The following is a 26,613-nucleotide window of genomic DNA, read 5'->3' on the forward strand; positions in this document are numbered from 1 at the left end:
ATAAAGAGATGCCATCTGTAAAAATCAATCAAATCCTCTCAGATCTTTCCTATTCCATATCGTATGATGCTGGTGGGCACACTTCCCCTTGGATGTCTGGGACTTGACTCTTGCCTAATCTCATTCATGCATTACAGGGTAGTTACTAATACTCTGAGTCAGCAGTCCATTTATCTTATCGAATTATTATCCAATCCAAATATATAAAGAACTATAACTTTAGAAGATGAAAAATGGAATAATCTCTGATGCAATCATTGTCTTATTAGCATTAACAGATTCAATGTTTTATCCGCATGTAACTTTACAAAGTAGGCCATTGGACTAGGTCAAAATAAAGACTCACACAAAATTATTTTCAAAGATAACAAAAATTTTATGTTACTTCACGTCTTAGTTTCAAACATTGATTAAAAATGGTTGTTAAGTTGAACCAAATGTATTTAGACTTTTTATTTCTACAATCAGTGCCATTATGACATTTAATGATGATTTCTTGAAATTTGATTTTATATAAAAGCATCTTAACACAATAATTACTGTATCAAGTAACTTTTGAACTGAAACAGATGAGATTTCAAGTGTTAAATATATAGTAATAGACGGGAAATATAAAACCCAAGCTAACACTTGATAACAATTCTGTTTTCATTGCAAATTTCAGTAATAACAAATAAGTGTATATATATTATATTTTGATATATATTTCTTTCCTTCCTTGTGGAAAGAAAACAATTTCCTGAACATTTTCAAAATTTTATAATACTTTAAATGCTTTCATTTTAAGCATATCTAGCATTCAATTAGTTTCAATTCTATGTAGCATAAATAATACACATTTTATAAATAGCTTATCAGGTAGGTTGTTAGACTAATGATTAAAATTTTCACGTAACATACAGTTCTTTTATATAAAATCTTCACTTCTCCATTAAGCTTATAATTTTTAAAATTTTCATGAAGTATTACTATTCATTTAGCCTTTTTTTTAATCCACAAAGCAGCCTCACACACATCATCATAAAGGGAAATATATATATGTGTGTGTGTGTGTGTGTGTGTGTGTGTGTGTGTGTGTGTGTGTGTGTGTGTGTGTGTGTACATCTTGGGAGAGCCCAAAAAGCTACTGAGAATATCCTGCCACACGGAAGAGCCTGGCAAGCTTCCTGTGGCATATCCAATATGCCAAATACAGTCTCATTCCCCTGACTCTGAAAGAGCCTCTAATCGTTCGGAAAGACAACTAAGGAGAGGCTACTAAAATATCAGGGCTGAGACGAATGGAGACATTGCTGGCAACTGCTTGAGTAAATCGATGAACAACGGGATGACAGTGATACAGTGATTACTATGAAGATTTTTGGGTAAAATAAAGGTTGAGGAATTCTGAAATTAATAAAAATTTATTTACTTATTAACTTTTGTGGCCATGCGTGGTGGCACACATACGGCTTATCAGGGGACCACATTTGGGGTCAAATCTGAGGTTCCTGCATGCAAAATATATTTCATCCCTTTGATCTGTCTCCTTATTATGACTTTTAAATTTACTTTTAAAAATTTAATGATTTTTAAAAAACTGGACACATCCAATTGAGCTCAGGGGTCATTACTGGGTCTGTGCTCAGGAATTACTTCTGGCAGTGCCTAGGAAACCACACAGAGTGCTGGGGGTTGAACTAGATCAACCACAGGCAAGGAAAGTGCACTACCCAGTGAAGTCTTTTTTTAAAAAAATAAATTTATTTATTGAATCACCGTGAGAGCTGCTACAAAGCTTTTGGGTTTAAGTTCTGGTCATACAATGATGAAACATCTGTCCCTTCACTTGTGCACATTTTCCAACACCAAAAACCCCACAATACTCCCCATCCTACATCCTCCCCCTATCTGTGTGGCAGATGATTTCCACATTACTCTCTTCTTTGATTATATTCAATATTTTGACATCAGACCCACCATTATTATTTGGGATTTTTACCCCGACAGTCAGATCTGCCAAAAAGGCAACATTAGACAATTTGTTTTCTATTGCTGATTATGAATAGCATATGATGTCACACAGCTGCAGTAGCAGCCGCGTGATTTTGGAATTTTCAAATTTTAATAATCAAATCTGGAGGGATTTCTGACAAAAGCCGCTGGGTTCCGAGATTTGTTTCTGAGTGTCTGGGATTATGTCCATTAAGCAGCTTGATCAGTAGCCGTGTAGTCTTTTCTTAAGACTTTAAATAATTTATTTTAATTTGTATTGAATAATTTATTTATTTTTTAAGACTTTTATTGAAACAGTCATTTGCAAAGTTATTCAAGTTGGGTTTTAGACCTAAAAGTTTTCAGCTTATAAACAGTATAATTTTTGTTCTACTGCTCTTTCTCGTCGTACAGTTTACAGAATTGAAATAGTTATTAAACTTCAGTCGTTACTTATCCTTGACCTCATAGCCAATGAGGCATATTTGAGATTTTGGGTATGTGATGAAATGATATTAATTTAGCAAGATATGTGATATTAAAGTTGAAAGAAACACATCATTCCAAAAAGAGAGTTAATCAGACATCTACATGTAACAATATTTCAAAGGAAGAAATTGTAGTTAAAAATTATTGTGGCATGACAGATAGAAATTTTCGTAAGAACAGAACAGTTTCAGGTATTAAAAATAATAATGTTACTCACATCCTGCGCTACCATTGGTTGATACCAGGGTCAAGTTGGAGGGCCAAGGATTCCGAACAATATCTTGCCAATGAATTGTATCTGCATAACAAAGGAATTTGTTCTGGTCTACATAAACACCACCGTTTAGGATTTCTGTATAAAAACAAACAAACAGAAATTGATTGTCATACTTTATGTTATTAAAATAATTATTTCAAACTTCTTTTAATAATAAATTTGTTTCTTTGAGATGGGCTAACTTAAAATATATTTTACTGACTCATAAACAATTAGAAAAACTCAGAAAGACCAAATCACATACATACAAACAAAAACTCAAAATTTAAAGACTGCAGACACTCAATATCTTGGTACATATTGCCACTACCAATCTCATCTTTATACTTCCTCTGATATTGGATTAATACTGTGTTCATATCTTTTATATCATACCATCACTGCTTAATATTTAGTAACTGCTTAATGCTAATTAAATGTTATTCTACTGTATATATTTTTGGTTTTGGAGGGACCACCCTTGGAAGTGCTCAGAGCTTACTATTGATCTATGATCAGGGGTCACTCCTGGTAGAACTCAAAATGAAAGAACTCAAGGGCAGCATGTGGTGCCAGGGATCAAACATGGGTCAGCAACATATATGGCAAGCATGTACCCACTGTATTACTGTCCACCCATATATACATATATACACACTCTAATACACATATTATGTATAATATATACTATAAATATATATTATAAAACACATAATAATATACTTAAATATATCTATCAAAATATAATATATATACACTTAAATCTATGCTAAAATGCAAATCAAATAGGTTCATCTAAATAATTGATCATTTAAATTGCTCCTCTGGTTAGTTATTTTGGGGGGTTGGGGTTGGGACACACCTGGTGGTGTTAAGGTTTACTCCAGGCTTTAAGCGCAGAGGTCACTCCTGGTAAAGCTTGGGACCATATACAGTGTTAGGGATAAAAGAGGGCAAACACCTCACCTCATCTTTTCTCTCTCTCTCTCTCTCTCTCTCTCTCTCTCCTGCATCTCTCTCTGCCTCTCTCTATCTCTCTGTCTCTCTGGCCCTTTGGTTATTGGTTTAAAATAATATTTCATATACGGTTGTTCAAGGTCACAGAGTGTGTCTATTTTTAAGAATTTTGTACAAATTGTCAAATTTCATTTTAAGAAATCATACATGAAACTAGTTGTAGTCAACAGGTAAATTATTTGCACAAAACAAGTTAAATCAAATAAAATAAAGCTTCAATCACAAAAAAGTTTTTTGTCATCAAAAAGAACCAATAAAGATACCACTTTTCCCCCCAGAACAACACAAAAACATGATATAAAAACAAAACAAAAACCATAGTTCACTACAGCAATAAATAAAATTTAGCTATAGGCTAAAATGCACTTAAAGTAATTTTAACTTGATTCTCTTTTTCGCAACACTGGGCTTGGTCATCTAACTTGTCTTTCCTAAACAATGGCTGATCTCCTTCAGATGCTGTTAAAATACATAAAAGTAAGGCAAGATAGTAACTCTGAACTACAATTATGATTTAAAGAATGTCATTGGAAATGTATAGAGTACCTTTCTCCACAATATTTACCACATTATCCTTCTTGTCTAATACAAAAATAACTAAAGAGAAAGCATGGAGTATCAGTTCATAAAAACTTCAGTTATAAGTTCCTACTTTGGGGAAAAAACAATAAATAGTAGCTTACGTGGGTAGGATGAATTTTTTTCTCACACAATAAGAAAATGAAAGAACGTAATTGTTGAAACTGGTTCAACTGTTTTGCAGGATCTAGGGCTTGCTCTATCATTCTCACCGCACTGGCTTTATTCATTCCAAGCACAAGATGGCAACCACTCTGTAAGACTGTTCTAATTCCAGGAAGGCTTGAAGATAGAAGAGAAAGCAAGATGCTGCCTCCTAATAAGACATGACTATTTCTCCTTGCAAAAATATATCTACATTTTTTTGGCAATATCCTATGTCAATCTTACCCAAAGAGTGGCTGAGGAAGGACATACATAGTTACTCCAATAAAATAGCAAATAAGAAGAGAAGTTAATAAGGAAAACAGACATATTTATCTAAAAGTAAGGAGTCAACTGCCTTTAATGGTAGCCTTGAAAAAATAATTTCTCTAGAATTGTGTCTCCAGCTAAAGTGCTTAGAGTCACCTTAAAGACAGAGGGAGATAAAAGCATGAATGTTACATGTGAGAATCATAAAAGGGGTATTTGAGAAAGCAAGATTGGTGGGCACAACTAAAGTGGCTGACTGCATTGCATGTATAATAGAGAAATTTTGACATCACAGGTCTCTTCACATTTTAAATCACTGCTATTTTCAACATCAATTATTTCACTGACTCTTGGTTTCATATTCTCAGATGAGGAAAAATAAAACAGAAACAAAAAGAAATTAGATAATCTTTCTACTTCTAAATTCCAGTACATCATTTTTCATGACCTAACTATACAACCTTCATGAATGCAGAAAAGAGATGTAAGATGTAAGAAAGATTGTGAAAATGGATTTCTACATTAATGTCTGGCATTAGGCTTCTACCTAAGAAATGTGATGCTTTCTTACTAATAGCTTTCTTATGAGACATTAGGTGGTGCTCTTCTGCTCTAGGAATAATTCTTCATTAGGTGACAAAAGAAGAGAGAGAGGGAGATTTTGACTGCTATCCAAGAAATGAAAGGTATTTTTCAGTCTATGTTTGGAAAATTCTACTTAAAAAATGTGAAGAGCAACAACAATAGCTCAACACATTGTGAAAAGTATCTGTATTTTTTAGGAGTCACATTGTAATTCAAATAGTGAGAGTGTATGCTGTAGGAACACAGTATCCATCTCTGGCTTCCTATCTAAAAATATTCACATGGAATCCAATTTTATAACACTGAATAATAATCTCATCAACTCACTTTCATCAACCATATTAATCTACTACCAATGTTGACATTTGTTTCTTAGAAATATTCTGTTCAATAGAATGGTTTACACTTGAAAAAGGGATTTAGAAATGAGGCGATAATAATTTAAGTATGATCAATCTGAATGATTTTTTTTTATTCTACGTACAAAGTCAAACATCTGCTTTAAAGTCTAATCAGAAACATTATAGGTAGTTAATATTTGATGACAGATTGCCTATTATTTCTTTCTGCGTATTTCCCTGGAAAATGTATATTTTATTTATAAGGTATATCCTAGTTTATATTTTTGATCAACTTAATTGCCCAAGTTATTTTTTTATGAGAATACAAAGTTAAATCACATTTGTTCATTTGAAAATTTAACATTTCTTTTATGAATTTATTAATATTTTTAAATACTAATTTTGTGTGTCTGTGGGAAATACATAATAGATTTACTTGTGGACAAAGAAAATTCTAAAAACAGTACTGATCTGATAAAAAGCTATTTGATACAAAAAATTACTGCACAAAATAATATTTAATATTTCTTCCTTGTTTGATTATATAGAAATGATAAGATTTTCAGATTAGAGAGACTTGGCTAGAAAGAGATAAAAACTTAGTAGGATATTTATTCAGGAAGATATCAGAGAAATGTCTAACTTAGCATTAGATTTTCTTTGCTAAAATACAAGGAAAGTAAAACTACCCATAAGTTTTAGTAAAATATAAATGTACCCTACATTATGTTTCTAATCCAGTGTAAAAAACAAACTGGTTAATAATTAAAATGTAAAGGCATGATAAAATACAATATCTAATACTAATAAGAAAAGCAGATAAGGTACAGATTTAGTTAATAATTAAATAATCAAACATAAATCTGGAAGAGTAAAAATATTTTTAAAAGCAAATAAGTTAATGAGTTCAAGTCAATAATCATATTGTACTCGGTTTCACTTCTATCGCATAAAATATTTTCAGTAAATTAAGAAAAAGATCTATAAGTTTTTGGGCACTTGAGCTATTATGAAAAACATTGTCATGAGTTTTCTTATTTTATATATAATACTTATATATAAATATTTCTGAAATTTCATAAAGCAGAATTGCATTGTCTTAATAAATGTCAGAGTTAAATATAGTAAGATATAATAAATATGACATCCTATGAAAAAGTATTATAGAAAAATTACTGTAAACACTTAAAATATGTTTGTATCTCATTTTCTATTATGTGAAACCATTCAAGTCAGGTTAAAGACATCATGGGACTCTGATTTTAGAGTAAATTGTAGTACACATTTTCATCCAATATGTTGAATTTAATTTAAATATAGCACAGAATCTGTGACTGGCAGTATCCTTCTGAATACCCGTGAAGCTATGATATATGTGCATATACAATATAGAATACACATATGTGTATTATACATAATACACATGTATTATATGTTATAATAGGTGTATGCATAATGCATAATATATGCATATTTGATACATATAAATATGCATTATAAATTACATACATGTTTTTATATTTACATACACTACATAATGTGTGGTTATATGAACATATTCATATATGTAAATTGGGGGCCACATCTGGCTTTGTGCTCAGCAATCAATCTCAGCGGGCTCTAGGGATTATAATTAGATTTCTGGGAATTGAACCCCAGTAGGTCTCTTGTATAACAAGTGTTTTTCCTGCTGTATTATCTCTCCAGTCCCACATTTAAGAGTTTTCATTGTTATATTGTTAATATCAAACTTGGTATAATAATGATTTAATATGTGTTAAACAAATCTGAAAAAATAGTATCATGAAATTCAATTATTTAACTTCCATGGAAATTCTTAGTTTTTAATTATATTCTAATCAAATCAAACTAGAAATGAAAGTTATCGCCTTCTCTAAACACTCGTAGGCCTCCGTAATTAGTTCTACATTTTATTAAGTCTTGGGTATCGTTGATACGTTCAAAACATTTTTGTATTCCTTGTACTGAGAGACAGTACAGCAGTAAGGTATTGCCTTGACCCAACACTCCTGCAACACACACACACACACACAGACATACACACAAGCACGCATGCACACACGCACAATCCCTACACTGTATAATGTTTCCAACATTACCAGGAGTGAACTCTCATCACAGCTGAGTGTGGCCCAAAAACCCACCCCTCCAAATAAAACCAGATTTCAATGTCTGGTTATGTAAGGAACAAATCAGACACATAACAGTTTTTGCTTCATGATAAAAAAAAAAAAATCTTGGGGCTGAGTGATAGCACAGCGGGTAGGGCATTTGCCTTGCACGCGGCCGACCGGGTTCAAATCCCAGCATCCCATATGGTCCCCTGAGCACCACCAGGAGTAATTCCTGAGTGCAGAGCCAGGAGTAACCCCTGTGCATCGCGCGTGTGACCCAAAAATTAAAAAAAAAATTTTGATTATAAAAAATTAGCATACTTTAAAAAGAGTTTTATAATTATGAGGTTTTATAATTTTTTATCCAACATGGAAATAATGTAATTATGTATAAAATTACAATTTGTAGAGTAAGATATTATTGTATGTAGTATGCTTGACATTTAATAAGTAAAATCTACTTAAGCATTCCAATTAGTATCCCTAAATCAGTCTGGTGAACCAAATAATTTTATGATGTTATTCTCCTATAGCTAATGCTTATATTAGCCATACTGATGGGACCAAATTATTCCTGAAAGTTGTAAACTGCAAGTATGACATTTTTGGTATTTTATTTTATTATTTATTATTTATTTTATTTTATGGAGGGGATGAACCACACCCAGCAAAGCTCAAAGGACTATAAGTAGTGTGAGGGATCATACTGTGGTGCTGAGTGCAAGAGAAGCACTAAACCCTTTTCCACCATCTCTCAGAATCCCAATATGACATTTTTAAACAGGATATAAAGTACTGTGTTTTAGCATTACAACCCATAGAGGAAATCCATTGGTTCTTTTCCCTCAGCTACTTCCATTTCCATGAATCTAATAAAGAAGGAAATGTGCATGCTAATTACTTATTTTTTCTTCATTTTCTTTTCTAATGCTAATTATTATAGTGATTTGAGGTTGAGTGACCATTATGATAATCATTGACAGGCTGCAAATATACTTCAAAATAAAATGTGATCAAATCATGAATCTTAATATATATTTTTTCCTCTGTTCTTTATGTAAAACCGAATTGTGATATAGCACCTCTTCAAAAAATATAGATTAATGTGGCCCTCTTACTAGATTTAAGAACTCAGCAAACTGAATCTATTTAGTCTTTATTTAGTCTTAATTTAGTCTTTATGATTAGTTTCAGTAGTAAACATGTTATCTCTATGTATAAAGATACTAACCACAATAATATAAGCTTTAATAAGCAAAATAAAAATACTTAACCTCAGTCCATAACTGTTTATCTAAATGTCTTCTTCTGCATAAGTGCACCTACAGCTCAACTTAGACTAAAAATTATAATAAAAATGAATAAAGATTAAAAATATTGTAGTTTAATTACAGTAAGGTTGTCTGAATAATTCATTAGTCAGACTTATTTTGTCTATTTAAAGGTCATAACAGAGAAGTCAAAAATCCAAAATGGTAAAGCCCATTTTCAAGATGAAGCTATAGGAAGCAGTTACTGGGCTTTCTCAAACGTAAAGCAATGTGTCTTTCTGTCATCACCTTAAGTCACACAAGTTCTGTTGGCTGATAATCATACAAAACTAATATAGCTCACATCATCCACCTGTAATACTTAATACATCATCCCTGAAATGGACTTGGTCCAGAGATTCCTTATCTCTCCCAAATCCAGACCTTTCATCTGGGAGCACAATAAATTGTTGCTACCCCCTTGGGTCAGTCCTCAAGGTTCATTATTAATAAGCTGAGACTCAAAAGGCTAATGAGAACCGGGTGCTTGAGGAGACAATGGTTCATTCATCATCAATCAAGCTTTGAAGTTTTTATACAGATGATTTAAGGAGAGTTGAAGTGTGCAAAATTGAAATGTCACATTTGTATTGGGAGTGGGGAATGGGTGATAATGTAAATGAGTGATATAACCCACTGTATTTCAGCTCAATGATCAGAGTCAAAAGCTCATGGATGCGGACATCAAATATGATAAAATAACAATGGAAAATTTCTAGATCCAAGCACAGGAAAATACATCAGAATTATTAGACTTACAGGACCAAATCAACTTAAGATAAAAATAACAATAGCGAAAAATATCTTGATTTTAGTAGAATAGTGCTCATTGATGTTTCTACAATGGTCCATTATGATTCTTAGCTTTCATTATGCTTAGGTATTAGCTCTTCTGGGAAAAATAACAGAATTATTAGAGGCTCTCTTTACCTCTTATAACACAGATTATCAGAATCATTCATCTAAGAAAGTAAATTCTACCTCAGCTTATTTATTGGCTTTGTATATTCATCTTTTTCCCTATTATATTGTCTAAATTTAGAGGATAAGAACAAAGGTATCCAGCAGTGCTCTGGGGTTACTCCTGACTCTGCACTCAGGATTTCTCCTGGTGGTGCTCCAGGGACCATAAGGAATGTCAGGGATTGAACCTGGGTCAGCTACATGCCAGGCAAAACTCTCCCCATTATACGATCACTCTGGCCCAGGCCTATAAAACTTCTTGAAAACTGATAGTCATTAATAGTGGTTAATTTTGGAGCATGCAATTGGGGTTAGAGTGGTGGGCAGGAAGAATTCAGATTCACTAAATTTTCTTCTAGACTGTTAATAATAAAGCATTAAAAATTACCAGTATTAAAAAAATAAATTACCAGGATTATAAGTAAACCTAAAGACTAAAGTTGTTTCACTGCTTAGCAAGCTCTCAGACAAGTACTTTATTTCCCCATGTGCCCGTGCCCCACTCCAAAAAAAATAAATAAAGCAAGAAGAAATTTTGTGGTCTTATACAAACTTCTTGAAGAGTATCCTGACCACACGGAAGAGCCTGGCAAGCTCCCTGTGGCATATTCGTTATGCTAAATATAGTAATTACAGGTCTCATTCCCTTGACCCTGAAATAGCTTCCAATCGTTGGGAAAGATGAGTAAGGAGAGGCTGCTAAAATCTCAGGGCTGGGTAGAATAGAGATGTTACTGGTGCCCACTCGAGCAAATCACTGAACAATGGGACGACAGTGACAGTGAAGGACAATGGCACACAACTTTCTGTAACTTTAACATCAAGAAAAATGTCAAGAACATCAGATTATCATATTTTGATGACTATAATGATAATAATCTCAGGACATGACTGACTTTCCTTAAAAAAGATGTTCAGGAGCTAGTACAGAGATTGAGACACTTGGTGTGTGCACGCGTGCCTGTGTGTGTGTGTGTGTGTGTGTGTTTGTGTATGTCTGTGTGTGTCTGTGTGGATGGCGGCAGTCGTGGTGGGGTGCTGAAACAGTGATGTGGAGAAGTAGGCAGTTTATATAGAGGGTGTGGTTCTGCAATATTTTGTGTATTACACTCTACTAACAATGTTTTGTAAACTATGGTATCTAAAATAAAATAGAATAAAGCAAAACAAAACAAAACCAACCCCCCAAACATAACATACCTTGTAAGTCAGTGAGAAATCATACATGAGCCACCATTTAAAAGCATGAAGCAACAGTGGAAAGATACATGCCATGATGGAGAAATTACATAGCCAACAACGTACTCTAAAGTCATCCTTGAGGCCTAAAGGATAGAACCGTGGGGAGGGTGCTCGCCTTGCACTTGGGTGACCTGACTTTAATCCCCAGCATCCCATATGGTCCTCTGGGTACCATCAGGAGTAATTCCTGAGTGCATAGTGAAGAGCAACCCTGAGCATTGCCAGGTATGCTTCCAAACCATAAAACCAAATAAATAATAACAACAAAAAAAACACTGTAAAAAAATTTAAAAATGTAAAAAAAATTAAAATGCCATCCTTTCAATTGAATTTGTTCCTCCCTGGCTGGGGGTTTCTTTCTTTTTCTTTTGTACTTTCCAATAAATTGTTTTACTTTCAAAGAAGAAAAAAAGATATGTCCTATTGTAAAGTGTGAGTTCACCATAAAAATTTGTTTTGCATTTATATTTTTCTGCAATGTATTTGTTTTATTTGGCAATCAAAAATAAGAAATCCATGTTATCTCTTAAAAATTCCCCATTATAACTGGCATAAGCACAGCCTAAACAGCTGTTTGAGGGGAATTCTTTCTTGGAAAGCTGTGTTTACACTTGCTAAACTCATATTTTAAGGTTGATGGGCCTCAAATCTCATTATTTCCAAAAGGACCTCCTACTCGGAATTGCTGGCTATTTCCCCTAGGTCCCTAGAACATCTGGTAAATCCTCTATTATTTCCTCATTCCATTATATGATGCAAACATATTTATATTCATTTTGTCCTTAGGTTGTGTACAGTGTGTAAAGCCTTAGGTTTCATCAGATCAGCATGTCAACAAATAGCAACCAATAAGTGTTTCCTTCAAGTAGGATACATGAAAGGAAGCTTCCCTTGCATGCAATGGATCTTGGTTTAATACTCAGATCACATGATTCCCTGAGTATTTCCAGGAGCAATCCCTGTGCATAGAGTCCAGATCAGCTACTCAGAGTGTGTCTTCTGCATTGAAAATCATTTGGTTGCATTATTACAAAAACTGAAGCTAGAACACCTTTTGCTAATCATATGTACACATATGTTCTGCATATCTGGAGGTGGAATTGCCACAGTATCAACCATGTTTCCAAACTGCCTTTTACCAATTTATCTTCTTGTCACAAATATATAAGGTATTTGTATGTATGCCTCTTACCTATTCAACCCCCTGTTTTTGTTTTCATTTTATTGTTTCAATTCTGGTTAGTTGTAATAGTATTATTTTAATTTGCACTCTGCCTATGACTACTGAAATTGAGTCTCTTACATATTATTTTTTTAATGATTTTTCTTTCAAAGAAGATTTATTTCTGTTTACTTGAGCAAGGGTTTTATTAGGTGCAACACATTTTCAAAGCTTTATGTAGAACTTGATCTCTGATTTTGGAAATAAACAACTGAGTAAATTAATGTACAGTTATTACCTTCCTAACATTCTAAAGTTTCATGGAGCAACTTGACTCAGTAATTTGAAAATTATTTTATATATATATGTGTATATATGTATATATGTATTACTTGTCATCCTGTTGATCTTAGATTTACTCGAGCCGACTAGAACCGGCTCCAGTAACATCTCCATCTGTCCCTGTCATGTGCGAGTGTAGCCCAATGGTATCTGTTCTCTCCAGGAACATGAAGAACTCAAACCATTCGTTCAGGGTTTTGATGAAGAAATCTGACCATCTCGTAGGTGGGCAGCCACACGGTCTTTTGACATCCTGTGGAATCCAGTCGGTAACAGCTCTATTCCAATGGTCATCTCTAAATCACATGACATGTTTGGCCCATTTGATTTTCGACGCCTTGGCAAACGAGACAGCATCCCTGATTCTACATGTATATATATACACACATGCATATATATGTACAAATATATACATATATAGACTTCGTATATATGAAGTTCGGAACTCCAGATTCCTTCTCTCACTTGAATAAAAGGTGATATTCCAAGCATAGCTCTTTCAAATCCTCTTTGGGATACCCGAATAGAGTTCTCATCCTGTTTTCATAGGACCCAGGTCTCTGAGGCATATGCTAGTGCAGGAAAAATGGTGGAGTCGAAAAGATGTGCCTGGAGCCAGAGATTCTTCGTCCTCTTAACAACTTCTTCAAAGCTCTTGAAGGCATTCTACGCTGCTCTCTTCATCCTGTGCAGTTCTGGGGCCAAGTCGTTCCTCATGTTGATTTCTTGACCCAGGTACACATAGCTGCTGCATTCAGAGATGTCCATTCCATTGAGAGCAAATGGAACATCAGGGACTAGTTTTTTTGTTTGTTTTTTAAATGAACATTTTCTTGGTGAGATTCAGCTGCAGTCTGACCTTTCCACACTTGCAGTCAAAGTCATATGTATGTATGTATGTATGTATGTATGTATATATATATATATAATCATCGTTATCATCATCATCCCATTGATCATCGAATTTCTCAAGCAGTCTCAGTAACATCTCCATTTGTCTTAGCCCTGAGATTTTAGAAGCCTCTCCTTACTCGTCCTTCCCAACAATGCCGCATTGGAGGCTCCTTCAGGGTCAGGGGAATGAGACCCAGCATTGTTACTGATTTGGGCATATGAATATGCCACGGGGAGTTTGCGAGGCTCTCCCATGTAAGCAGGAAACTCCCTCGGTAGTCTGCTGGTTCTCCCAGAGAGAGAAGTAAGCTATAAAATGTCACTTCTGGGAGCTTGCTTTTAAGTCTCTGGATGTTGGCCATTGATGGGATTACAGTGGCGGCGGGGGGGGGGGAGGGGGGGCAGTCCCTGGGTTGACCACCTACTTTCTGGAAAATGGTAAATCTGGGCAGAAGAGGCCCAGTACCAATCCGAGCAGGCTTGGAGGTCTCAGTCCCGAGTCCCACACACCTGGGTTCCTCTGCCGGTAACTTCATGCGTGAGGTGAGGCTCATCCAAACATGTGGAGAGGGGCCTTGAGCATGGCTGTGGCTAAGGCTCCAGAGGTCTTTGGCCTCGGGAACTCTGCTGGGGGCGGGGAGGGAAGCTGGAGAGAGTCTCTGGCCCTCGAGCCTTGCTGTCTCCCCTGGGGACCCCTGGAGGGGGTGGGCTTCAGTTTCCTTCCCAGCCCTGAGCAGAGCTCCTATGGCTAAAGACCTCCGGAGCCTAGTCACGGCCATGCTCAAGACCCCTCTCCACACATTCGGATGAGCCTCACGCATGAAGGTACTGACAGAGGAACCCACATGTGTGGGACCCGGGGCTGAGACCTCCAAGCCTGCTGGGATCGGGCTGGACCTCCTCTGCCCAGATTTCCCATTTTCCAGTAGCTAGGTGTCCCCCCTCCCCCCGTAATCCCCTCTGATATAATCCCCTGTTTGTTTTGGTGCCACACCTTGTAGTACTCAGGGATTACTTTTGACTCTGTAAGAATTCATCACTCCTGGGAGTGCTTGGGGGACCATATGGGGTGCTGGAGATGGAACCTGGGTTGGCCACATGCAAGGCAAGCATGCTGCCTGCTGTTCTATTTCTCCAGCTCTCTTCAAAACTATTAACAAAATATATTAAAATTATCTCATTAACCCTGAAAAATAACTGAGTATTTGTTATGGAAATTTGATGAAAACTTTATATGAAGTGATATATATGTATATTTAAAGATATTAACTCATTAAAAGGTATATTGAGACAAAATGAGCTATTCATTATCTTTTTATTCAATGACAATGCTCCTTTACATGATCAAAGGCACTCCTTTACTTTTATCCCCTTATCCAGGAGGAAGTATCCATTACTCAACAATACTCTTAAATAACTGTTCGAAGTTTACTGGAAATGTAATTGCTTCAGTAGAACATATCAGTACAGTTCAATGCTTCAGTACCAATAAAGGGGGGAATGATATTAATACTCAAAAATTACTTGTCCCTTTTAGTTACAGGCTTTAATAAAATAATACTGAACTATGTTGCAAGGTCACATTCAAATATCTCACCTATAATGTTAGTTTGGGTAGCTTTAATAACTCTCACAATGTGTGAGTTAAGATTTCTTTAGAGTGTTTCAAAAGGCATGACTTTTCTTGATGATGATAATAGTAAATTGCATAGCTATGTATGCTTGTTTCTGGCACGTTAAAACTTGCAAATAAAAGCTTAATAGAAAAAAGAGATATTTAATCTTGCAAAAGGAATATAATGTGTTTAAATATATAAAACTCTTTTTAAAGTTTGTAATGGTATGCCAATGCATTATTTGGAGGCTGGTGTCTTAGAACTGTTTCAGTGTTAAAGTAATATTTGAATAATACAATGAAAGTTTGGAGAGATAGTGCATGGAAGTAAAGTGCTTGTTTTACATGCAAAAATTCACAGTCTAAGAACTGTGCATAGTCCCTGAGCCTCACTGGTTATGGCCCAACCGCCTCCCCAGATAATTGAAATAAAATAACAAATAAAAATAAATTTTCCAAAAAGAAAAAATTAGGAAACAATAACTTAAAAACTATAAGAAGCTGGTATTAGACTGTGTTTATAATAGATGAAATGAAATAGTTCTTATATAAAAAAGATATAATCTGGAGAAAATAAGAAAGGAATGAGTACATGCAAATAGTCATTATTTGTATTGACTATAATAATACTATTTGAGCAAAATATTCTTTGTATACAAATTGTCATTAATTTTGTGCAAATAGCACTGGTTTGTAAAACAGAAGATATAATTTACCATGGCAAAATAAAATAAATAATAGCCTTGAAGCTAGATCAGTTTCTATAAAGATTTAAATCAGCACATGTTACTTAGACCCAAGTGCACAAACCTTAAAACTCTGTGTTTTACATATACATGTCTATAGGTTTATACATCTCTTTCTCTATAGCTATCACAAAGACACAGGCACACAATAGTTCGAACACCCTAGAAATAGCTCTTTGCACCTACTGCTGCAATGCAGTTCCCCAATACTATTCTGACTTCTACTATCAGATTAGTTTTGCTGTGTATTAAGTTCACATAAATGCAATGACATAGTATTCTTATCTTACTTGAATTTTGTTTAGTTATATAATATACTTGAAATTAGTTTATGCTATTTCTATATTATTCATTTGTTCATGTGTTATATAATGTTATATTATTATACTACAACTTTTTAAATAAATTAAATCACATTTTAAGAACAGCTGCATAATTTCAGGCAATTTTAACTTCAGTTTATGTTATTTAAAAATAGAAATTACAATTTTAATATATTGGGTTATTGTGATAATTATAACTACTGTTATAAACAAATTGGTACATAATAGGTGCTAAAATTATAGTTATTTCAAAATAGTGATTGCTGTATTGCAACAGCAATAGGATTCACTTTTGCCCACGTATTAAAGTACAGATATTTTGGATGAAAAAATATCTAAACTAAAATTTTTAAGTCACACAAAATCCTCATAAATTTGATACATAATGTAACAATTTTAGAGTCAGCTACATTGAACTAAATAGTACTTAACATATTTCTAGAGATAGTGAACTCATATTTTATAGGATTCATTAGTCTTGAGTAAATGATCATAAATTCCATAGATCTATAAATGTCTTCTTGAATGAACCTTAGAGTCTTTCTTGGGATTCCACAACTACATTCTTTGATAGCATTTAAAGCTGCTAGATCTTCTCTATGCAGTTGAGGTAAGTGTCTGGTTCAAAGGTCATACAGATTCTGCTGGCAATTTTCAGGTAACCTTTTCCTTCGCTGTGCTTTATTGTAATTAAAGTGAATTTCAAAAAAATATAGTAAGTAAGCCAAGCTCTTTCTTTCTAATACAGGGCTTGGCATTGTTACTCTAGCAGGCTGGATTCATCTGGAAACAGAGAAAATTACTGAACATGTGTATGTGATTCAGGTTTGAGGACAGGCATATGATTTTTCTACATTTTTATTTAAATTAAACTTAAATTAAATTGAAAAAAGAGTGATCAAATTATATGTGTAACAATTATCACTATAATAATATTTGCTTGTTGGTTAAGAAAACCCATTAGACTTGAAGATAGAAAGGAAACAAGAAAATACTATATCTTTTTCTCATAAATATTTTAGAATTAAATTTATGTCCTTAAGGCCTTTGTAGAAAAACTGTGATTTCTGAAGAAACTATTTATACCATTTTATGGATCATTATGATCTACAACTTCCTTTTGCCTCATTTCCAAAAGTCATTTTATATTTGGATATCTGATATTGCCGTAAAATAAACTCCACCTTCACCATCTAACAGTTTGCTTAAGTAACCAGAAAATAATAGTTTTAAATAAATACACAGTTTGAATTTAGAATTTTTCCCTAGGATTAATAAGTGTGATTTTAAATTATTTGGGGAGCTAGAGAGATAGTACAAGGGGTAAGATGTTTGCCTTGCAGGCAGCCAAACCTAGTTTAATGAAAGACACCACATATAGTCTCTTGAGAAACAATAGGAGTGATTCCTGGGCACAGAGTCAGGAGTAAGCTCTGATTGAACACTTCTGGAAGTGGTCCATAATAAAACAAACAAATAATTGTTTGTGATACAAGACTGACCTTTGAAGATGGGTGTGATGAAACAACCCAAATGCCATGATACCAAACAATGTGGGCTGGTTCGTTCAACTCATGTTGCAAACATTTTAGAAAACTATCATGATATAAAAATCTGCATAGATTATTCGGTGAGATCTATTAATGATCGTTTCACCATATATAACATGCCTCAGTACTGAATTCCCTTTCCTATAAAAAGGGAATAGTGATAACAATGTGGCATCGTGCTCAGGAAGGTAAATGAATAAATACACGTCATTACCTTAAATTCATTCAAACTGGAAATGTTTGATGAACTAACAGTAGTAGAAAAGAGAAGATAAAGCATGTTCTTTGAGAAATATGCCTTTGTAATAGCTAAAACTGAGGCAGGAATACTCGATAAATATAGAATATGTAGAGATCGTGTTATTTAAATAACACGATCGCTCATTTAAAAAATATTTCTATCTTATTTGAGTTTGGGATGCTCTTTTGGAAATATATTGTGAGTTCTTGATACTCAAAATCTACTTACAATTCTTATATCCAAGCTTAATGTGAGGGGTACCATTTTTACACCCAAAAGCAATAAAAATGAGGCAGAACAAAGAAAGGAGGAAGCTCAATGCCTCCGGTATAGACCAGGGTCAAGTTAAAATTCAAAACCCTACCGAGCTCTGAGGTCCATTGTTAGCTACATCACTCTAATACTTCCTGGTAAATTCTGCCACTGCCTGTATATATTTATAATTCAACATTTCTCTCAACTCTCACAGAAGTCCTATGATCTAACTATTACAAGTTAAATTTACAGATGGGACACGAAGTTTAGACTAATCAAATTATGAATCTAACTCTTGTCAAAGGCTGAGCTGGGATCCTGTCTCTAACATTTTATCCTATATGCTCCCTTTGATAGAAAGAAGAATCCAAGAAATTTTAAGTAAAAAGTTTAAGCAGAACTGAAGCACGACTTTATCTTACATAATCTACTGCAAAGTATAATTAAGAACGCACAGTAATTTCCCTGAAGTCCTTTTTGAAATTACTTTATTCAGTTGAAAGGTAAAATTATGCTTTTAAGGTATTTTTTCTACATGAAAAACTATGCATTGAAAAAAAATCTTGGCTCTCTTAGATGTCTGGACTGCGTCCCAATCTCATCATCGGAGGTACATTCTTTCTGCCTCTGTCAAAAGTAGACACAGAGGAAAGAGCCGCACAATAAAACTTCAGGAATTCAACCTGCTTAAGGGAAGGCTCTTCAATTCAGCAAAAAGACTGAATTAAATGAGAAGAAAAAAGGCAATTTTATTATTTTCAAGTACTGTGGGAACACTATATGTGTTTAGTTCTTGGAGGCGCTGATCTAATGAATAGGGTAAAATGATTTTGACTTAATTCAAAATCATAGCCTGAGCAGAATTTGCCTCTGTGATTTACAACTGCACTTCTAAAGGTATAAAAATGGATAGTTTAATGGTGTAGTGCTTTTGTTTCTTTAACTTTATCTGCACCCTCTTTACAATGTTCCTTACAACTCTTTACAATCCATGAGCAATTCATGCTGTGAGAAAAAGAGCAAAGCATTTAATTTAGTAATATATGATCAGTAAGAATGCATATGAACTTTAATATCTTAACAATTCTAAATACAAATGGAAAATGCAACATATGAACACTGATGAAAAGAATTAAAAAATTAAACACATGGTTAAAATAGAGTGTATCACAGCAACTTTCCTGCAAGCAAATTATTGAATTGAATGATATATCTATATACTTTGATATATACATGTATTTGTTGATATATATTAAGATATATAATAAGAAAATAAAAACAGCTTCTTGGGAGTAATTTGTAAAATTATCTTCACTTGTTAATAAAATAAATATATCAATTTTTACAGATGTCTATCAGAGGAACTTGATTTTTAATCAATAAAAAATAGAGGTGATTTTACTTGACAGAATGTTAATTTAATTCAGAATAGTTTCAAAATTATGAGAAAAAGATAAGAATGCAATATAATGTACAGAACATTTTACTATATTTCTAAAGATGAATGTGTTTAGCTTTAAAGACATCATTAGCTTTCGAAGCAAATATCCCCAAATATTCTCTCATACATAACTTAGAGAAAATATTTTAGAACTTTTATAAATTGTGAAATATTTGATTGCAAATACACAGATATTAAGTTAGATTACATGACTTTAGGAAAGAGATATTGTAATGTACTTCGTATGCACATTACTATTTTGTGCCTACTCAAATTTTTTAGCATGCTTTTATAGATATGTTATTTTGTGGGAGCAGGCCTCCTACTAGAGCTTACTCCACAGTCCTCTCTGATGATAATTGGCCCAGCCAACCCTTGTAGGCTGAATGGTTCAGTGCCTGAGTGCAGGCACATGGTGCTGCTCTATTCTGGGCCCGAAGGGATACACTGAGACGTGCTGGGGAGGGAAAAATGATATCGGGCATCTAACTCAGGGCCTTGTGCATGCATGGCCTGGATTCTAGTCCCTTGAGCTATCTTCCAGGCTCTAAATATTTCTGATTAAAAAGAAACCAAAACCAAACCAACACTCCAGCCTCCCCCAGACAAATAAGTTAAGAATAGCCAGATTAGCATAAAAATCTGGTAAACTAGTGAAATAGTAGCACAAATAAAACTGCCATATTTTATTCCTCTTATACTATTTTTACACATCTGATAGCCTAGTGCTCCTTCTCGGAGAAACTGGCAAGCTACTGAGAGTTTTCCTGCCAGCATGAGGGAGAGCCTGGCAAGCTCCCTGTGGCGTATTCATACGCAAAATACAGTAACAATGATGGGTCTCATTTTTCTGACCCTGAAGAGCCTCTAATGGAGAACCATTGGGAAGGACAAGTAATGAGAGGCTGCTAAAATCTCAGGGCTAGGATGAATGGAGATGTTACTGGACCGGCTTGAGCAAACCAATGATCAATGGGATGACAGTGACAGTGACGGTGATACCTTTACTTATAATTAAAAAATGATAACAAACAATTTTGTCAAGACCCCACCTACCAGTGATCATGGCTTAATTCTGGCTCTATGTTCAGGGGCTCTGTGCTCATGGTTTATTCCTGGCTGTGTTTTTCAGGGGGTCTATGTCATGCCAGAGATCCAATATAGGTTGGATGTATGCAATGCAAATGCCTTACCTGTTGCATCTCTCCAGTCTAACAAAAGGTACATTTACTGAAATGTTACAACATTTTGAGGAATGTTTCTCAACAATTTTCTAGTATTTTCTCCTTTTACCTAGAAACTCTAAGCAATTAGGTAGCAACATCTGGCGAACCTTGTTCAAGAGCCTTTTATAAAGGTGCTTTGTTAAGAACAGGAAAAAAGAAAAGAATATTACTCCATACTCTAAAATAATGTTATATAAAATATTATAATTTTCCTTTGTAATCATTCAATTTTTTTTTCTGGGGCTTCAAGAAATGGCCATGGAAGGAAGCTTAGTCTAGCTGATTTCACCTGTTTCTGTGCTTCAAAGCTATGGAACCATCTGCTTGTTGGCAGGTGTAATTAATTAGCTAAGTGGCAGAGACTCTCCCTTTTAGAGTGAATAGGAGGACAGGAGGGAGAACTCTGTAAAAACCCAATCTTAGGCAAACCCATTGGCTGGGTGCCTCTGGGCAAATTTCCGATGCTGAAAACTCATTGAATTTAATGGTTCTTAATTTCACAAGATTTCTAATTACAGCTGGGATAATGAGATGCGAACCAAAAGTTGAAAAAAAAAGTGGGCACAGTTTCAAGGAAAATCCTTCCACACACAATGTAGACATGTTAAAGTACAGAAGTTCATTTGGTTCATTTTTTTTTTATATATATAGAACATTTATCTATAGACCTTGTTAACAAACAGTTTACACTTTATTTGGCAGGCAGGTGCCAAATGTATACTAACAACAGAAAAAAATGGATCGGGGTAAAATATTTATAGAAACCAACATTTCCTTTATTAGTAGTAGTCAAAAAGTATAGTCAATCATAAATGTGCCATTTTTCACTTAACAATCTAAAAACATATTATAAGGAAGGAGAGGAACAAAATGCTATCACAACCATAAACATTTCTATATTTTTTTCTTCATAGTTCAAATTATTTGGGAATTTTTGTTTTGCTTTGTTTTTTGGACCACACCGGGCAGTGCTCAGGGCTTACTCTCATTCTATTTTCAGTGCTAACTGCTGGAGGGGATCTGGGGATTGTATGGAGTGTGATGATTGCACCCTAGTAGACCTCCTGCAAGGCAAGTGTACTACCCATTGTACTATCTCTCCACGCCCTAGAGTTTAAATTGTCGTGGAAAAAAATCTAGAAAACCACAAATTCTCTAACATCTCCTCTTTTAAGTGTCCTACCTACATGACAAAAGCACATGTTTCTTTTAGACTCCATGGTCAAAAAAATCTTGGATTTTTCCTGAGGAGGTAAGAAATTATTTAAACAATGAAGAAATCTGACAAGCTGGAACATATTGTCTCCCTGAATCAAGAGGGTGTTATAAGAAATTAAGTGATGCCAGGGTGGCCAATGTAGTTTCATGTCCTGAGGCCAGAAATGTAGAATTCCTTGGTAAATACCCCAATTTTTAAATGCTCTATGCAAAGTCTAGCCCTAGGGCACAAACTTGACTTAGCAGTTTACTACACTCTGCTCACTAAATAATATAATCTGGAACTTTCTCAATAAGTGCTCAGCATCTATGCCAAGAATGAAAGTGAGATTGGCTCTCATCAGTCAACTCTTACCAGTCCTTCACCAACTGACAGTGAATGTAAGAAACTGTGAGACACTTACATAATTCATAAGAGGATATACTTTTGTTTAAGTGCAAAAGTTCCTATAACTGCAGGAGCAAAGCAGTGGAGAATAGGGGAATGGGATGCATTTGACACCTCCTCTTCTTTCTCATTGTTATCCCCATTTGTTGTGATGGGGGTGGAATAAGCCTCTGGCAATGCAATGAAGTCTGGAAAGTGTGCTGCTTAAATGACACCACAGTACATCACATTCCCAACACTGAACTTCCATTTAAGTTTTATAGAGAGAAGGCTTACATGTTACCTGAAAGATGAAATCCTATAACTGGTTGTCATATTGGCATGGATTTGTCCACATAACTAACTTAAGGGCACACACACAAAAAAACAAAATACTGAAGAATACATGAAAGAATAATTAATATTTACATATAGGGGTTAAAGGTAGGAAAAAAAAAGAACATTGCAGTTTGGAATATACACCCAGAATTTTTTGGTCCTTGAATGAATCAGTCAGGTTGGAGTATACATTAGATCTTGTTGGAATATATACTAGATCCTTGGAGAGATTAAGTGGCAGTGGAAAAAGATTTTAAACTCTAAATCTTATAACTCTGAACAGTGATCCCCTAAGAAATATATGTTGATTTCTGTACAATATAGTCTTACTCTGTGGGAAGAAATTAATTGAGTGACTTTTAGATGACTTTAACACTGATATCAACAGGCCAACAGAACACCAAAGAAACTTTTCTATTATTGAAGTTTCAAGTGAAAGGACTCTCAGGAATGACAACAGAGATCAAGCTTGCTCTCAGTTAGGCTGGGGGGCCAAGCAAGTTTCAAATGCCCATTCTATGCCCAGTGTGATAGTACAGTGTGTAGGGCATTTGCCTACCACACAGATGACCCAGATTTGATGTCCAGGATCCCATATCGTCCCCCAAGCACCGCCAGGAGTAATTCCTGAGTCCCCATCTAGGAGTAACCCCTGAGCATCACTGGGTGTGACCCAAAGGCAAAAAAAATTGAATACATAGATAAATAAAACAAAATGCCCATTCTACTTTTATCTGCTCTAGAAATACTACAGGTAATAGCCAGATTGTTTTGGAATCAATCTATCAACACAACCTTGATGTCTTCTCAACCTAATCATGGTTATTTATGTATTATTATTATTATTTAGATACTATGTCTCAAATAATGGTAACATTTATAGTAATAATGTGAAAAGTTATTGCACTCCCAACCATGAGTGATCAAGATACTCTACCACAATCCTTTTGTCACCTCTGGCTGGCTGACTCTTTCTCCTTCCCCCATCCCTCTCCATATTTGTCCTCTCACTGACTTACTCATCCACTTACATGATACCTTTCAGTTTCATCCATATCTTAGCAAACTACATTATTTCATTATTTCTTACAGCCCCATGATATTCCATTATGCCTATATATGTGAGGACTGGATCTACTCGTGAGGATTGGATCACTTTGAAAAGGAATTTTGCAGTTTGGAATATACACCCAGAATTTTTTGGTCCTTGAATGAATCAGTCAGGTTGGAGTATACATTAGATCTTCTTGGAATATATACTAGATCCTTGGAGAGATTAAGTGATTATAGTGATTATAGAATTCTACTCTGTCTTTTCTGCCATTGACTAGAAACTGATCTGTGAATTTTAATCGCAGATTTTTGTTTGCTTGTTTGTTTCCTCCTCCAAAGAGCCCAGTCAGGGATCTAGTAGAAAGATACAGCAGACATAGAGAAACTAATAAAGACTGAAGAGAGTACAAAAGGTGTTTCCAAGAAAAAAGAGAACTTATAGGATGCATGATATTATAAAAAATTGATTATAAAAATAGTATATAAAATGAAAGAAAAATACCTAAGAAAATAAAAATAATTATATTGTTATATCCTCTATAATTGCCTAATAAAAATGACATGTTGATAAGCAACTTTTAGACTAACAGTCTAAGGAGCTTAAATGTAGGCAAAGCAAGTTGTTCTTGATACCAAATGTGAATGCACCATTCATTATAGATGCATAATAAAATAGCTTAAACAAGCAAACAATGGTCATTTAAAATGGAGATTACTGAGGCCTGGGAATGCACTATCAAGATCAAAACAGAAGGTGGCTCTGAGTGTCAGCTTTGCTGCTTTGAAACATACGAAATTTTGGATCTCCAAAGTTAGAAAACAGTTATAAAGAAAGAAATCTAACAAGAACCAGTTCTTAATACATTTTGTACTTAATCATAGTTCGCTACAGGAAATATTAAATTTTCTACATCATATATTTCCTTATATTTTATATATGCAGTCTCTTTTCTCCGAGTCTGGCTGTCTTCACCGGGGCCCCTCAGAGGGGGTGGGTTGAGTCTCCCTCCCCACACTGAGCAGAGCCCTGACAGCTGACGACCTCTGAAACCCAGCCACAGTCATGCTCAAGGCCCCTCTCCATCTGCTTGGACGAGCCTCATGCATGAAGGAAGCGGCAGAGGAACCCAGATGTGCAGGACCCAGGGCTGAGATCTCCAAGCCTGCTCAGATTGGGACTGGGCCTCTTCCACCCAGATCCCCCATTTTCCAGTAGCTAGACAGTCACACCCACACACTACCTCTGGTGCCATGTAATCATATCAATGGCTAACATCCAGAGACTATAAAACCAAGCTCCTGGAAGCCCAAAGCTGCTTCAGACATCTTATAGCCTAGTTCTCCCACTCAGAGAACCTGGCAAGCTACTGAGAGCTTCCTACCCGCATGGGAGAGCCTGGCAAGCTCCTCGTGGTGCATTCATATGCCAAATACAGTAACAATGATGGCTCTCATTCTCCTGACCCTGAAAGCAGCACTTTTGGGAAAGACAAGTAAAGAGTGGCTGCTAAAATCTCAGGGCTAGGACAAATGGAGATGTTACTGGGCCTACTCGAGCAAACTAACGATCAACAGGATGATAGTGGTAGTGATAGTGATAGATATTTCTTTTTGCTCAAAAACTACTGGCATTTTCTATCAAAAATGTACTGAATGCAAAGATAATAGAATAGCATCATGTCTTATGCTCTTTTGAGGTCATATCTGGCTGCGATCAGGGTATATTCCTTATTTGGTGCTCAGGAATCACTTCTAGTATTCAGGGCACCATATATGGTATGTGGTTCTGGGTTCAAACCCTGTTCAACACTGTTTAAAGCAAAAGCCTTGCCCACTCTATTATCTCTCTGGACCTCAAAGGTGTTCTAAAGCATGGAAAATAATTCATAAAAACACAGCCAAAAAATATGAAGTACACAGAGGTCAAATGCAGAATAAATACAATGTTTTGGATATATCTAAGGCATACAGACTTGTAATCTAAATATACATTAGATTTGAAAGTGTAAAATTTGCACAAAGTTGTATTATAGTCTGATGATGTCTGTAAAATACATATATTCCTTTATAATAGAAAATATATAAATTACTTCACAGTGTTACATAGGATAAATGAAATGATGGACACAAAGGTATAATAATTACTGAATTGTAAGAGGCACATGTGTATAATTACTCTAAAGACATATAGTTTCCAATTATGTTATATATAACACATGCTGAATAACCTAGATAAGGTCATTAAATTAAATCTTCAAATTATAGATAATTATATGAAAGCATTATCAAAGTATAAACATGAAAGTCTAAAAATAGGCATAAGATTCATTTGATGAACTCTTTTAGTTTAAAATACATATACTTAAAATACATAGTACATTACTAAATAAATCTAAAAGTTTTGAAAAAATTTTCCAGAATTATTATGTACATTTTATAAATGTTTCTTTATGTTGCAGAGACTATGTTAATAGTTATTGTGCCATATTTGACTGATAGTAAACAGTTATATTTCACATATGGAAATACAAATTGA

At 34.7% G+C, this 26,613-nt stretch overlaps 1 protein-coding gene across 5 annotated transcripts in view; it reads right to left on the reverse strand.

Moving 5' to 3' along the window:
- Positions 1–26,613, reverse strand: part of ERBB4 (erb-b2 receptor tyrosine kinase 4) — a 1,184,587-nt gene that overhangs the window by 400,277 nt on the left and 757,697 nt on the right. For all 5 annotated transcript variants that reach the window (XM_004601330.2, XM_055119903.1, XM_004601331.3 and 2 more), the window contains exon 4: positions 2,681–2,815. In XM_004601330.2, the coding sequence (XP_004601387.2) occupies positions 2,681–2,815 (135 nt within the window). The remainder of the gene's footprint in view (positions 1–2,680; positions 2,816–26,613) is intronic.

The sequence above is a fragment of the Sorex araneus genome, chromosome X (assembly GCF_027595985.1).
Source record: "Sorex araneus isolate mSorAra2 chromosome X, mSorAra2.pri, whole genome shotgun sequence".
NCBI lineage: Eukaryota > Metazoa > Chordata > Mammalia > Eulipotyphla > Soricidae > Sorex > Sorex araneus.